Source organism: Solanum dulcamara, chromosome 9 (genome assembly GCF_947179165.1).
Source record: "Solanum dulcamara chromosome 9, daSolDulc1.2, whole genome shotgun sequence".
NCBI lineage: Eukaryota > Viridiplantae > Streptophyta > Magnoliopsida > Solanales > Solanaceae > Solanum > Solanum dulcamara.
Genome location: NC_077245.1, coordinates 18,393,175 through 18,407,165, shown reverse-complemented (window position 1 = coordinate 18,407,165; position 13,991 = coordinate 18,393,175). Strand labels below are relative to the sequence as shown.

General features: G+C 34.1%; 1 protein-coding gene across 4 annotated transcripts; it reads right to left on the bottom strand.

Moving 5' to 3' along the window:
- Nucleotides 1–60: 60 nt before the first annotated feature.
- Nucleotides 61–4,714, bottom strand: LOC129904189 (uncharacterized). 4 transcript variants are annotated; one of them, XM_055979731.1, is made up of 7 exons: nucleotides 4,216–4,714; nucleotides 3,238–3,408; nucleotides 2,076–2,310; nucleotides 1,610–1,832; nucleotides 1,338–1,500; nucleotides 467–615; nucleotides 61–399 (listed from the first exon to the last, which is right to left on the bottom strand). In XM_055979731.1, exons 1-5 carry the CDS (start codon nucleotides 4,585–4,587, stop codon nucleotides 1,359–1,361), a joined length of 1,143 nt encoding a protein of 380 aa, XP_055835706.1. In that variant the 5' UTR covers nucleotides 4,588–4,714; the 3' UTR covers nucleotides 61–399; nucleotides 467–615; nucleotides 1,338–1,358. The 4 variants fall into 4 exon arrangements, with proteins under 4 accessions (XP_055835706.1, XP_055835704.1, XP_055835707.1 ...); XM_055979729.1 differs by having other exon boundaries at nucleotides 61–382; XM_055979732.1 differs by having other exon boundaries at nucleotides 495–615.
- Nucleotides 4,715–13,991: the final 9,277 nt, after the last annotated feature.

The following is a 13,991-nucleotide window of genomic DNA, read 5'->3' as shown; positions in this document are numbered from 1 at the left end:
CCAAAACAAGTATGGAAGAAAAATTAATAAAAATGAAAATCACGTCTGGAGATATCCCTATGAGTTAATGAAGTTCAATAAGAAAGGCAAATATCTACTGTGGTCTTTGTACATTAGCATTAGAATAGGTGAAAACAGGGGGAAATGGGAACGAATTGAGGGTCCAAATAGGAGTTATATTGAATTAAAGTATGGATACAAGTTGGGCATTTGCCATGTTCTTTCATCACAACAGATGAGCACTGAATAGTATCACGAATCTATTCTAGTGGCAACTACTAAAAGAATCTCAAACTTCTGTACATTTTAGACCTCAGAAGTCTCTTCTTTAGTGGTTCATCCAAGAAGAACGATGGCTAAGTTTTCTACTGTATGCTTCTTCCTGATACATGAAGAAAACTGAATTCTTGTTTATTGAACAGACAAACATTAGAACATGAAACAGAAAATATTAGTCTATACTCACTGTGAATTCGGATATTCCAATTCAGTACCTTGGTTCATCTGGTCAAATCTTCTGGCAAAATTTGGTATTTTATTTGTTTAGTTTGATAGTTGTGATGAAGCATCAAGATCATCCTTCTTCAGGTTTTAGAGCCTACATCAACTTAAGCACTGCATAGACCAGAACACAGCACTTGAGGATTTGAATAACATGACATTCATTTCATTTTCTGTTCCTTTTCAGGGTGTCCATTGTCTTTTTCTTCACAACAAAAGAATCTTTTGAATGTTTTAAAACTGAACTAAGGCCTTTCTAGTTAATTATTCACTCAACATCATACAATCATTCCGACTATCATTCAGAATCTACAACAAATTATAACGGAAATACTAAATTTGAAGAAAAAACTACCTAAATCTGGAACAAGATTGTATTATGTTGTAGCTTTTTGGTGTATGATTAGAATGCTGAAACACTTTTACAGTTCATAGAAATTTTTCTATAGGCATTCTGGGAATTTTTTTTCAATTTTCACTTTTCTACAGCACCTCCTTAGTGCTGATTTTAACATCAATAACACTTGCCACTTCAAAAAGATGTTGGGAACAGAATCTTTTGCTGCTTATATTGTCATTTCAAACCAAAGCAAATTTATTCTGGATTGATCCGTGATTTTATATTGAAAAGTGGGCTATATGGGAAAAGTAATGTCTTCTTTTGGAAAGTTGGGATAGATAAATGTGCAGTGTAAAATGGTGGACTAGCTAAGAGACCTTCTACTACACCGTTGACATTTTACAGTCTTTGTTATCCAAAAGATACTTCATATGTCATTTCGTCAAAGCTGAAAATTTAAAATGGAACAAATAAGATAGTAAAGAAGAGAACTCACAGAAGCTTTCTTCTGGCAATTTCAACCATTGGAATGAGATCTGCTTTGTGAATAAAGATTCCGACTATCTTTAAGCAAAGTGATGAAGTTGGATAAAACTAGTGAGTCATTACGCGCATCCCTCTCATTAAGCCATTGGTCCTCAATATGGATACTGACATCCCTTTTAGTGCATTCCATTGAAGAATAGTTTGAATTAGAAAGCTGTAAAAAGGCACTGAAGAACGCCTTTGCTATTACTGATGGAAGTGAAAGAAAAATGAAAATGTTACCTCTTCAGAGAAAGAACTTCATAATTTCTGCGCAAATAATCAGAATACTTTATGAGGGCATCTTGTGCATACTGCCTCCCCACTGATCTTACTGCAGCAGCATTAAGCAAATTCTCCAATGTGCCGTGCTTTTTCAAAAGCTTCATAGCAGTCTTTCGACCAAAACCAGGAACAACGTGCTGGATTCCAGGAACACCATCAACCTCATCACCCAGTATGCACCCTTATCCAGAAAACCACAAAATTTAGCAGCCAACATGATAACAGCAGACACTTTGAGAACAAAACAGATGATTAGATGATTCTAACAGAATTGACACTGAAGCATCCATAATCCACCCATCCCCTACAGTAGATAGCCCATATTGGCTAGAGCCTAGAAGTGCAGACATGGAAAAATGCTAACAAGTACATGAACTAGTAACTTAAATTAAGATAAACTACACCTAAAAGGAGTGTGACATACTTAGGCTCAAATCAGACCTTGGATCACAATTGTACTGTGCCACATAGTGTTTAAGGGTGTAAAAGGACCATCTATTGAACTCTGGCACTGGCATGACAATTTGAACTTCATCAGATATCAGCTGTTTGAAGTCTTTGTCAGGAGAGGCAACGACGACTCGGTGCCCCCTTTGTAGAACTTGTTCTACGAGTGTGGCTATAACATCATCTGCTTCATGTGATTCAATCTTAACTACCTGCATACTACACTTAGTCAAAAGCTAGTAATCAACTCTTATCTGCCTTCTCATTATGCAAAACTCTAGTGCAAAAAAATATATGAGCAACCCATAGAAGAAAGCTTCCAAACAAGACTGTGTAGTGCAAAAAAAAAAATCTGAGCAAGACTGTGCAGCCCAAAAATATAAACAAGTCTGCAATTATAACGTATGTTGCTCAGTCTCTCCAAAACTGATGCCACTCCTGTGCCGGATCCTCCAAAATGCTCTGTTTTTGGAAGATCCGACACGAACCCGGCAGCATTTCTAAAGAGGCTGAGGAAAATAGAGTATAACTACAACAATCATTGTCAAACTTGAGGCAGGAGATGCACAAGGTAGCAGGTAAATTCTAAAATCAAAAATATCATATAGGGAGTACTGGATCTGTAGGCTTACCTTCTAATTTATTATTTTTCTTTGTTATTAAGATAGTGTGTTTCTGTATGTGTTCCCACCCAAACTTACAGCTAAAATGATATTGATAGACCTCAGAAACTGTTCTCTCGAGGGAAAACTAGCTCGTATTGACTATTCCATTCAACGTTCATGAATTATTTATGTGGTCCAAGATTCTTTCTTTCTCCATTCAACTTTTGCTATATATGAATCTTCATAGTTGTTGCTTGCCACATTTCACCATAAGCAACTCACGTTTTGGAAGCAAAATTTATCTGACAAGAAGAAAATATTAAATCTATATCATGGTTCATGCTTCTTAGTATCTCCAGTTAGAAATAACATTGTAGTTAATATCAGCAAATTACTTTGTCTGTGCACAAAAACTAACTTTCTCAAATTGCTTGTAAAGATTACCTTTAGCTGAGAATACTAAAGAAAACCCAATTACAAGGATGCATCAATAAACCAAAACTACAAGTATTGATCAAGAAATTGTTCACTCACAGGAACATTGCAGCTCTGAAGAATATCCAAGATGAGTCTATGTGACTTTTCAATCGTACTCCTTTGAGATTTTTCTGCATCTGGAAACTGATGCCAATATTTCCTCCTTTTTGCTTTGTAAGAAGGTAACAACTGTCTTCTATACTCATTACCTCTTTCTCCATCAATAACCTGTAAAACAATCACCCAATTCAAACAATGTGTAGTTCATGGTGCTTCCAAATACCATCTACACCTGTCAAGCAGGATCGTAGCTAGAGTATCCTGTGCTGGTTTGGACGAACTCAGTAGCTTTTTCTAAGACTTTGTCTTTGTATAATGAAATCCATTAGATATGAGCAAATATTTAATTGTGAACTCAGTAACTAAGACAAGCTGCGATTTTGTGGCAAATTCAGAACCCTTAAATTTCAAATCCTAGGCAGGCCCAACTCTACTTCCAAGAAACTTTCAGGTACAATAAGGTGAATCAATAAGTAGATTATAGAGTATTCCACTACTAACACCTTGTTTGGATGATTGTTACTTGTTGTATTATATTGTATTGTTAGTTTAAATACAATGTTTATTTTATTGTTACTTAAATTATATTGTATCGCATCGTTTAAATTCATGACGAAAAGTCTCATTTTGTCTTACAACTTATTTGGTGTGATCGAGTCGTACTCTTAATATTTTTTCCTCATTTTGTCTTCACTTACTTTTTAATCCTACTTTATCTTTTACCTTAAGTAGTTCTCTCATATCTACTTTTTTTCGTTGGTTTATTATTCAAATAGTTGATGTGCAGCAGCAGTGAATGATACAATCAATCCAAATATTGTATTAATTAAAAGAATACAATACAACCCAATATCCAAACAAAGTGTAACTCTCCAACTCTTTTCTTTCTCATTTCCTGGCTCAACAAACAGAGTTACACACAGTGACACATCCATGTGTGTGTGTGTGTGTGTGAGAGAGAGAGAGAGAGCTTACAGCAATAACAGGATCAGTGAGGCTGACTTGAGAGAAGAAAAGGGAAATCCAATGAGCAAAAGATTGCAAAGAAGGGATGCTTCCTTTGTAACAAATAGGATTAACATCCAAGAAAAACACCCTCTTTTTTCTTGAATTCTTGTAATGGGTCTCTCTGCTTTTCCTAAAAGATTCATTCCCTTCTTGCAAAATTGGGTCTTGTACAACAGGATGACTATGAGAAGAAGAACAACAAAGAGGGCTTAGTTTTAGGAAATTTCTTTGCTGTTTCAGTCTATGTCGTGGGGAAACAAGAACTGAGTGGTGGGTAGAGTTTGGAATTGGGAAGAAATGGGGAGGAGGGATGGTAAAGGTAGCTTTCTGAATCTCCATGGTTGCTAATTGCTAAGACCTCTAATGGAGTTGTAGCTATCTCATCTGGTCTTAAGGTCCTAATCGAAACTTTAGGGGTCGAAAATACTGAAAATTATAGTTCATGTCTCTAACCATAATACTCCTAAGTTTAGGGACCAAACATCTAACCATTTGATCCTTAAAGGTGTATTTGGCCGAAGGAAATATTTTTTAATTTTTTCATATTTGATTTATCAAAATATTTTGAAAAGTACATTTTTTAAAAAAAAAAACTAAAAATGAAGAAACTGACTTTTGTGATGAAATAATAGGAAGAAGCAGGGCCGAAGAACGAGTATTCTGTTAGGAAAAACAAGAACGAGTCTCCTTCACACTCACTCGACACCCCCACCCTTTGATCATCCCACCACTCACTACCCCTGAGTTCTCATCTGGTCATTCCATCATAATAGTATTTTATTAGATTATATATTTATATATAAGTACTTTTAGATAACGTTGATTTACTTATTTATCAAATATTAAAAAATAAGTAAGAGACTTACTTATTGTCTAAGAAAATATTTTTTATGAAAAAAAAATTCCTCCCTACCTAACACAAATGTATAAATGGAAATGGTATGTACTATATTTCAAAAATTGATCGATTTGATACTAAGTCATATAAATAAAGATAATCGCTATTTTTACCATCAAAATAAACGGAGGCCATCAAAATGTTATTTTTTGCCTTAAAAGAAATTACTTTTCAATTATATTTGAAATAATATCATAAATTTTAATTATCGACTCCAAAAAAAAAATAGACATCTTACATAATTTTCGCAAAAATTTGAAAATCAAACTTCATGCTCAATTAGGGAAATTCCATAATTACTACCAAGGCTTTCTTCTAATATTTCAATTTCAATTTAATATGTTCAATCCATTTAATTCTTTTTCAGATATTCTAAATTTTACATAAGATTTTATTAGTTTCAATTTTTTTTTATTTTTAATTGAGGTAACAGTCACCCTTTATATAGAATTAAGTCTTTTTAATCGAATAAAGTATGTAAACTAGAATATTATCTTCTATTTTATAAAAAAAATTGATATTTTTAATACTAGAAAGGGAACATGTCTAAATTCGCCTTTGAGCTTTGGGAAATTATATATATTTGTTCTTCTTTTATACAGGTTAGGTTTGTCTTTATTAATTGACGACAAGTGCTTTTTGTGACCTTTATTATGAGGGTGAAAATTGCCCTTGAACTATATGAAATATTCCATATTTGTTTCTAAGCTTTGAAAAGAAAGGATCATTATTCTGTTGATAGCAATATTGTCTTCTTCATTTATTAGAACCCCAATTGTTAAGTCTCTATTTGCCTTAACCAACATCAAACCTCGGAATCATCCGAATAAATCTCAAAATAATGATCAATTGCAACCAAGGGCGGATCTATGTGTGAGAGGGGGAGTGCCACGGCACCCAGTGACGGTTGAAATTTTGTGTATATTTATAGGAAATATAAATATATATTTATTATGCAAGTGGTGGATGTCACCATCTAAGTGGGACCCACCCAATTTGCATTTGTCAAAATTGGCAACGGATTGTTATTCCACCTTGCCTATATAATAGGCACAATTATGTGCAATTGAAAAGATATAAGAAGAAAGACATAGAGATATACGGCTATTTTCTCTTCTGCTTCTTTTGTTATTCTCTCCGAGTTAATATTTCTTAAATTGCTCAACTAGTTTATTTTACAACACGTTATCAGCACAAGGTTCCGGCTAATTTTTCAAGGTAACAAAAAGCGGTAAGAGTTTTATTTAATTTTATTTTCATAAAATGGCAAATATTTCAAAAATTGAATTTACTGCTCTTGATATCTCTAGAAAAGGCTACTCATCATGGGCCCTTAATGCCGAAATTCATTTAGAATCAATGGGTTTGGCAGACACCATTAAAGATGAAAATATGACATTCAATCAAGACCGTGCTAAAGCCATGATATTTTTCCGTCACCATCTTGACGGGGGGGGGGGGCTAAAATTACAATATCTTACATTAAAAGACCCCGTTAAATTGTGGAAAAATTTAAAAGAAAGATATGACCACCTGAAGTTGGTCATGCTTCCACAAGCTCGTCATGATTGACTAAATCTGAGATTAATGGATTTCAAAAATATAACTGAATATAATTCTGCTCTGTTTAGAATTATAGCACAGTTAAATTTATGCGGAGAGGAGATCACTGAACAGGATAAACTAGAAAAAACATATTCCACATTTCCACCCGCGAATATGCTCCTCAGCAGCAATATCGCGAAAAAGAATTTTAAAAAAAAATTTGAATTACTTTCTCACCTTCTGATTGTTGAACGCCACAATGAACTATTAATGAAAAATCATGATAGTCAGCCCGTTGGTTCTTTGCCCCTCCCTGAAGTGAATCGGGCAAATTATAACCAACAAGAAAGAGGTCATGACCCCAGTCGTGGTCGTGGTCGTGGTCAAAGAAGAAATTTTAATCATGATACTCGGCTGGAATCGAGAAATGACCAGCAATATAAAAGGCAGGGTAAAAGGCGAGAAGTTTTACCCAAGAGAAATTTAGAAACAATATGTCATAGATGTGGAGGTGTGGGGCACTGGTCGCGGATTTGCCGATCATTAAAGCGCCTTGTTCAGCTATATCAGGCATCTTTGAAAAGGGCAGAAAATAATTCAGAGACGAATTTTATCTCTGAAGATAATATTGAGCCCATGCATTTGGATGTAGCTGATTTCTTTAATTTTCCAGACGAAAATATGAATATTGATAAGACTAATAATATATAAATATATTTCTTTTTATCTGTATTAAATATGATATTTGTATTTTCCTAGTCAATGTAAATAAATAAAATTTGTGTAATATACCATGTGTTAATACGTATTTTATTTCTTATTGAAGAAAATATGGAAATGCCTCAAATCTTGTTTGGATCAATGATAAATCAAGAGGATATTTGTGTAATTGATAGTGGAACAACTCATGTTATTTTTAAGACGAGAAATATTTTTCCAATTTGCTTAGAAGAAAAGCTAATGTTGCTACAATATCTGGTAATTTAAAAATGATAGAAGGCTCTGGAAGAGCTACTATAATTCTGCCTAAAGGAACAAAAATTGTTATAGAAGATGCATTATTCTCTTCTAAATCCCCTAGAAACTTGTTAAGTTTTAAAGATATCCGCAGAAATGGATATCATGTTGAGACACTAAATGAAATGAATATTGAATATCTTGGTATAACCAAGAGTGTCTCAGGCCAGAAATATATTTTGAAAAAATTACCAACTCTGTCATCTGGCCTATTCCCCGGACCCTGCGCATAGCGGGAGCTTAAGTGCACCGGGCTGCCCTTTTTGCCCTTCTGTCATCTGGCCTATATTATGTAAAAATTAGTGCAATTGAAGCACATATGATCGTAAACCAGAAGTTTACTGATCTAAATACATTTGTGCTATGGCATGATCGAATAGGTCATCCTGGATCAATAATGATGAGACGAATTCTTGAAAATTCAACTAGACATCCGTTAAAGAACTAGAAGATTCTTACAAATGATGAATTTTCATGTGCTGCTTGTTATCAAGGCAAATTAATTGCCAGACCATCGACCTTGAAGGTCGGCATCGAATCTTCTGGCTTTTTAGAGCGTATACATGAAGATATATGTGGACCTATTCATCCACCTAGTGAATTGTTTAGATATTTTATGATCCTAATAGATGCATCATCTAGATGGTCTCATATGTGCCTTTTATCATCCCGCAACCTGGCATTTGCGAAGTTGTTGGCACAAATAATAAGATTAAGGGCGCAATTCTCAGATTATCCAATTAAGGCCATTCGCCTTGATAATGCTGGAGAATTTACATCCCAAGCTTTTAATGATTATTGCTTATCAATTGGGATAAAAATTGAACATCCTGTTGCTCATGTTCATACTCAAAATGGCCTTGCAGAGTCATTTATAAAGCGTCTACAATTGATAGCAAGACCTCTACTAATGAAAACAAAATTGTCAATTACTGTTTGGGGTCATGCTATCTTACATGCGGCAGTATTTGTACGTCTCAGACCGACAAATTATAATAAATACTCTGTCACAATTAGTATTTGATCATGAACCAAATATAGTCCATTTAAGAATTTTTGGTTGTGCAGTATACGTGTCTGTAGCACCACCACAACGTACAAAAATGGGCCCTCAACGAAGGTTGGGCATATACGTTGGGTTTGACTCACCCTCCATAATTCGACACATTAAACCGTTGATTGGAGACTTATTCACTGCTCGATTTGCAGATTGTCGATTTGATGAAACACTTTTCCCGCCATTAGGGGGAGAGAAAAAGGAACCCGAAAAAGAAAAAGAAATTGCGTGGAAAGTTTCATCACTATCACATTTTGATCCACGTAATCGCACATGTGAGCAGGAGGTCCAGAAGATCATCCACTTGCAGAAAATATCAAATCAAATACCAGATGCATTTACTGATTTGAAACGGATAACTAAGTCACATATCCCTGCAGTGAATGTGCCTATCCGAATTGATGTCCCAAAAGGACCATCTACTAGTATCATAGCTTCTGAATCCCAAACACGCCTAAAGCGTGGTAGACCATTGGGATCAAAAGATAAAAATCCTAGAAAGAGAAGCGTGAGAAACCATAAAAATGATACTACACAAGAACCTCCTGAAGAAGGTCAAGATTTGAGTACTCCTGATATTCCTGAAGAAATCAGTGAACCTGAGACTCAAGTGAATGAAGAACTTTCAATAAGTTCTACCGGTGATGAGATAAATCTAGATCGATCTAAAATTACGGTGGATTATATTTTTGCATATAATGTAGCAATTAACCTTATGCAAGATAGTGAAAGTCTTAAGCCTAAATCCGTCGAAGAATGTCGACGTAGATGTGATTGGCTAGAATGGAAAAAAGGCAATTCAATCAGAATTAGACTCACTTGCTAAACGTGAGGTTTTTGGACCTGTAGTCCAAACCCCTGAAGGTGTAAAACCAGTTGGCTAAAAATGGGTATTTGTACGAAAACGAAATGAGAGAAATGAAATTGTAAGATACAAGGCGCGCCTTGTTGCACAAGGATTCTCTCAAAGACCCGGGGTCAACTATGAAAAAACATATTCACCTGTTATGGATGGAATAACATTTCGATATCTCATCAGTCTAGCTGTACATAAAAATCTTGATATACATCTAATGGATGTAGTTACAGCCTACCTTTATGGTTCACTTGATAATGAAATTTACATGAAAATTTCAGAAGGATTAAAATTGCCTGCAGCATGTAAAAAGTCTCGAGAAATGTACTCAATAAAATTGCAAAGATCATTATATGGTCTGAAACAATCAGGGTGTATGTGGTATAATTGCCTTAGTGAGTACTTAATAAATGAAGGCTATATAAATGATGTCATTTGTCCATGTATTTTTATTAAGAAAACAGAATCGGAGTTTGTTATACTCGCCATTTATGTTGATGACATAAATCTCATTGGAACCCCTGAAGAGGTCCAAAAGGCAATTGAATATCTAAAAAAAGAATTTGAAATGAAATACCTTGGAAAGACAAAACTTTGTCTAGGTCTGCAAATTGAACATTTAGCAGACAGAGTTTTTGTCCATCAATCTGCCTACACTGAGAAAATCTTAAAAAGATTTTACATGGACAAAGCACATCCATTAAGTACTCCAATGATTGTTCGATCACTTGAAGTGGAAAAAGATCAATTTCGACCTCCAGAAAAGGATGAAGAAATTCTTGGTCCTGAAGTACCATATCTCAGTGCTATTGGTGCACTTATGTATCTTGCTAACGCAACTAGACCTGATATAACATTTTCTGTTAATTTGCTAGCAACGTATAGTTCATCCCCAACGCGAAGGCATTGGAACGGTATCATACATATTTTGCGATACCTGAAGGGTACTATTGATATGAGTTTGTTTTATACTAACAAAGGTTGCGCAGACCTTATTGATTATGCAGATGCAGGTTATTTATCAGATCCACATAAAGCTTGATCTCAGACAGACTATCTATTTACATACGGAGGAACTGCTATATCATGGCGATCTACGAAGCAGTCCATTGTTGCTACTTCTTCAAATCATACTGAAATAATAGCAATTCACGAAGCAAGTAGAGAATGTGTATAGTTGAGATCGATGATAAAGTTCATCAAAGAAAGATGTGGCTTGGAAAATCATATCAAAGTACCCACAATTATAGTCGAAGACAATGCCGCGTGCATAACTCAATTAAAAGGCGGCTTCATAAAAAGAGACAGAACAAAACATATTTCACCAAAATTATTCTTCACACATGATCTTCAGAAGAATGGTGATATTGATGTACAACAAGTTCGTTCAAGTGATAATCTTGCAGATTTATTCACAAAGGCATTACCAACATCAACTTTTGAGAAGCTAAGATATAAGGTTGGAATGCGTCGTCTCCAAAATATCAAATGAAGTTTTCATCAGGGGGAGTAAAATACGCGCTGCACTCTTTTTTCCTTAACCATGGTTTTGTCCCATTGGATTTTCGTGGTAAGATTTTTAATGAGGCAGTATTCAAGGCGTATTAACAGATATGTGTACTCTTTTTCTTAACTGAGTTTTTTTGTAAGGTTTTAACGAGGCACCATATCCATGGATGTTTACGATAAATATGTGTATATTTTTTTTGGACATCCAAGGGGGAGTATTATGCAAGTGGTGGATGTCACCATCTAAGTGAGACCCACCCAATTTGCATTTGTCAAAATTGGCAACGGATTGCTATTCCACCTTGCCTATATAATAGGCACAATTATGTGCAATTGAAAAGATATAAGAAGAAAGACATAGAGATATACGGCTATTTTCTCTTCTGTTTCTTTTGTTATTCTCTCCGAGTTAATATTTCTTAAATTGCTCAACTAGTTTATTTTACAACAATATTAACATTGCCACCTAGAGTAACAAAAGGCTAAAGTGTGCCAATAGCAAAAGGCTGAACATTTCATCCTCGTTACACGTGTTCGAAACTATGTGTAGTCAAATTTTTTACCCATTTTTTGCTTGTTGCGGCTTTTTTCCCCCTCTTTTTTGTATTTTTCTTTATTTAATTCTTTATTTCCATTCTTTATTAATTCAAATCGACTTTTTTTACTTTAGTTATTTTTTATTTTTTCACAACTATATATATGCAACAACATGTAAAGGGCAATGCATGCAATATAAATACAATAACATTATTAGATAATTCATACAAGTTCAGATTTTTAATGTGAATTTTTTTCTTTGTCAATTTTTTAGAGAATAAGACCTCTAATTCCTACAAAAAAAAAAAATGAACGGCTAATTAATTATCTTGAATCTTAAAATATCTAAAAGAAAACATTACTAAATATGCATATTCGATCGATTTGTATATAAAAAATGAAATTATAAATAATTCGAATCGTAACACATAATTGAAGAAACCGACCCGTTTATTCTTTTAAAAAAATGTGTCACCCATAATCTTCCAATCCTGAATTCGCCTCTAATTACACCATTAAATAGAATTTCTACCTCTATGAGAACTCCATCAACACAACTTTATCACCAATCCTTCTCTTGTTCTTTATATGAATATCGTGGTGTAAAGTAATGGTGGAGAAGAGAGACGGTTGTTGATTAAAAAAGAATCGAGATCATTTCACAAAGTTCAGGAGTAAATATCCATCATTTTACATTGTTTAAAGGTCAATTTGACATTTTCTTTTATTAAAAAGCCCATGTGTGTAAAAAAGCCTCCGTTGTATTTGAACCCAAGTAATAATCTTGGGCAAATCTAAACCATTTCATAAAAAGCTTTAAGGCAAATTTGGATCTTTTCTCTTTTGAAAATGAGTCTAGACCATCAATTAGTGCCAATTGCCAAAAACTCACTCCGTCCCCTTTTACATTTTCAGTTTGCATTTTGTATTTCTCTTAAGATAATATTAATTAAATATTCATTTTACGGAATTATATTTATTAATGATATTGTGTAAATTTAAATTTGACTAACACTCTAATCAGTTTGAAAAACAGCTACTTAACGATAAGAGTAAAAATGAAAAAAAAAATTCTCTTCAAATTTACCAAAAATAGACTAAGAAATTTATTTTTAATATACCGGAGAGCATACTATATTTTAAGAAACATTCAAAATTAAAACCATGATCTTAACTAAGCACAACCTAATGATTTTAACTAAGCATAACCTGAATAAGTCATATCCATAAGCAAAGTAATGGTAATTAGCTCAACTTTAGGCAAACTTAAAAACTCTTAGTAGGTGATTTTGTGTATAAATATTCAAATTTATTGTACAGGGAAGGCATCAAGAAATACAAAGAAAATTTCTATATTGTTCTTTTTTTCTTCATGGTATCCGAACAGTGTTGATCTTTATATGTTCATATAGTCTTCATCTCCTTCTTTCTCTTTGATTTTTGAAAAATGAATCAAGTTCAAAATTGTCCTACTCAAACCACTGAAAGAAGTGAAGCAATTCCTGTAACTAATGCAGTGGATTCATCACATGCTTTTTATATTCACCCTTATGATTATTCAGACATGAACTTAGTCTCTACTGTCTTTGATGGTAAGAGATATGGTGGCTGGAGAAGGGCTGTGATTATTGCTCCTTTAGCTAAGAACAAGCTAGGATTCATTGATGGATCCCTAGCTGTTCCTACTGATATAACTCTTCAGAAGTCATGATCAAGATGTAATGATATGGTCTTGTCATGGTTGCTCAATTCTCTTTCAAAAGAAATTGATGAGTCTGTCTTGTATTTCAAAGTACCAAAGTCTTGTGGTCTGACCTGGAAGATGGATTTGGTCAGGCAAATGGTGCCAAGTTATTTCAGCTTCAAAAAGATTTAAATCAGTAGGTCAAGAAAATTCTAGCATATCTATTTATTTTACAAGGATGAAGATTCTATGGGATGAACTAGATGCTTTAAACACCTTTTCTGCTTGTACTTGTGACTCTGTGTGTGGTGCAAAAGAAAAACGTGCAAAAGCTCATCAAGATGAGAGGTTGTTGCAGTTTCTGATAGGTCTCAATAACATCTTTCTAGGGGTTAGGAGCAATATTCTCATATCTTCCCCTCTTTCTACTATTGGGCAAGCATATTCTCTTGTTATTCAAGATGAAAAACAAAGAGAAATCCATGCTACTCCTGTTTATCCAGGAGATTCAATATCTTTTATTGTTGCTAACGCTGGTGAAAGAAGATTCAATGATTATAAGATACAACCAGGAAATCCTCTTAAAAAAAATTCTATAATTTGCAACTATTGTAAAAAAATTGGCCATAAACCAGTGTTA

Coding starts and splice junctions, on each gene's coding strand:
- LOC129904189 (XM_055979731.1), bottom strand. CDS start 4,587: ATGGAGATTCAGAAAGCTACCTTTACCATCCCTCCTCCCCATTTCTTC. Junction 2,311..3,237: donor TTCAGAGCTGCAATGTTCCT/GTGAGTGAACAA, acceptor TGTAGTATGCAG/GTAGTTAAGATTGAATCACA. Junction 1,833..2,075: donor AAGGTCTGATTTGAGCCTAA/GTATGTCACACT, acceptor TTTCTGGATAAG/GGTGCATACTGGGTGATGAG.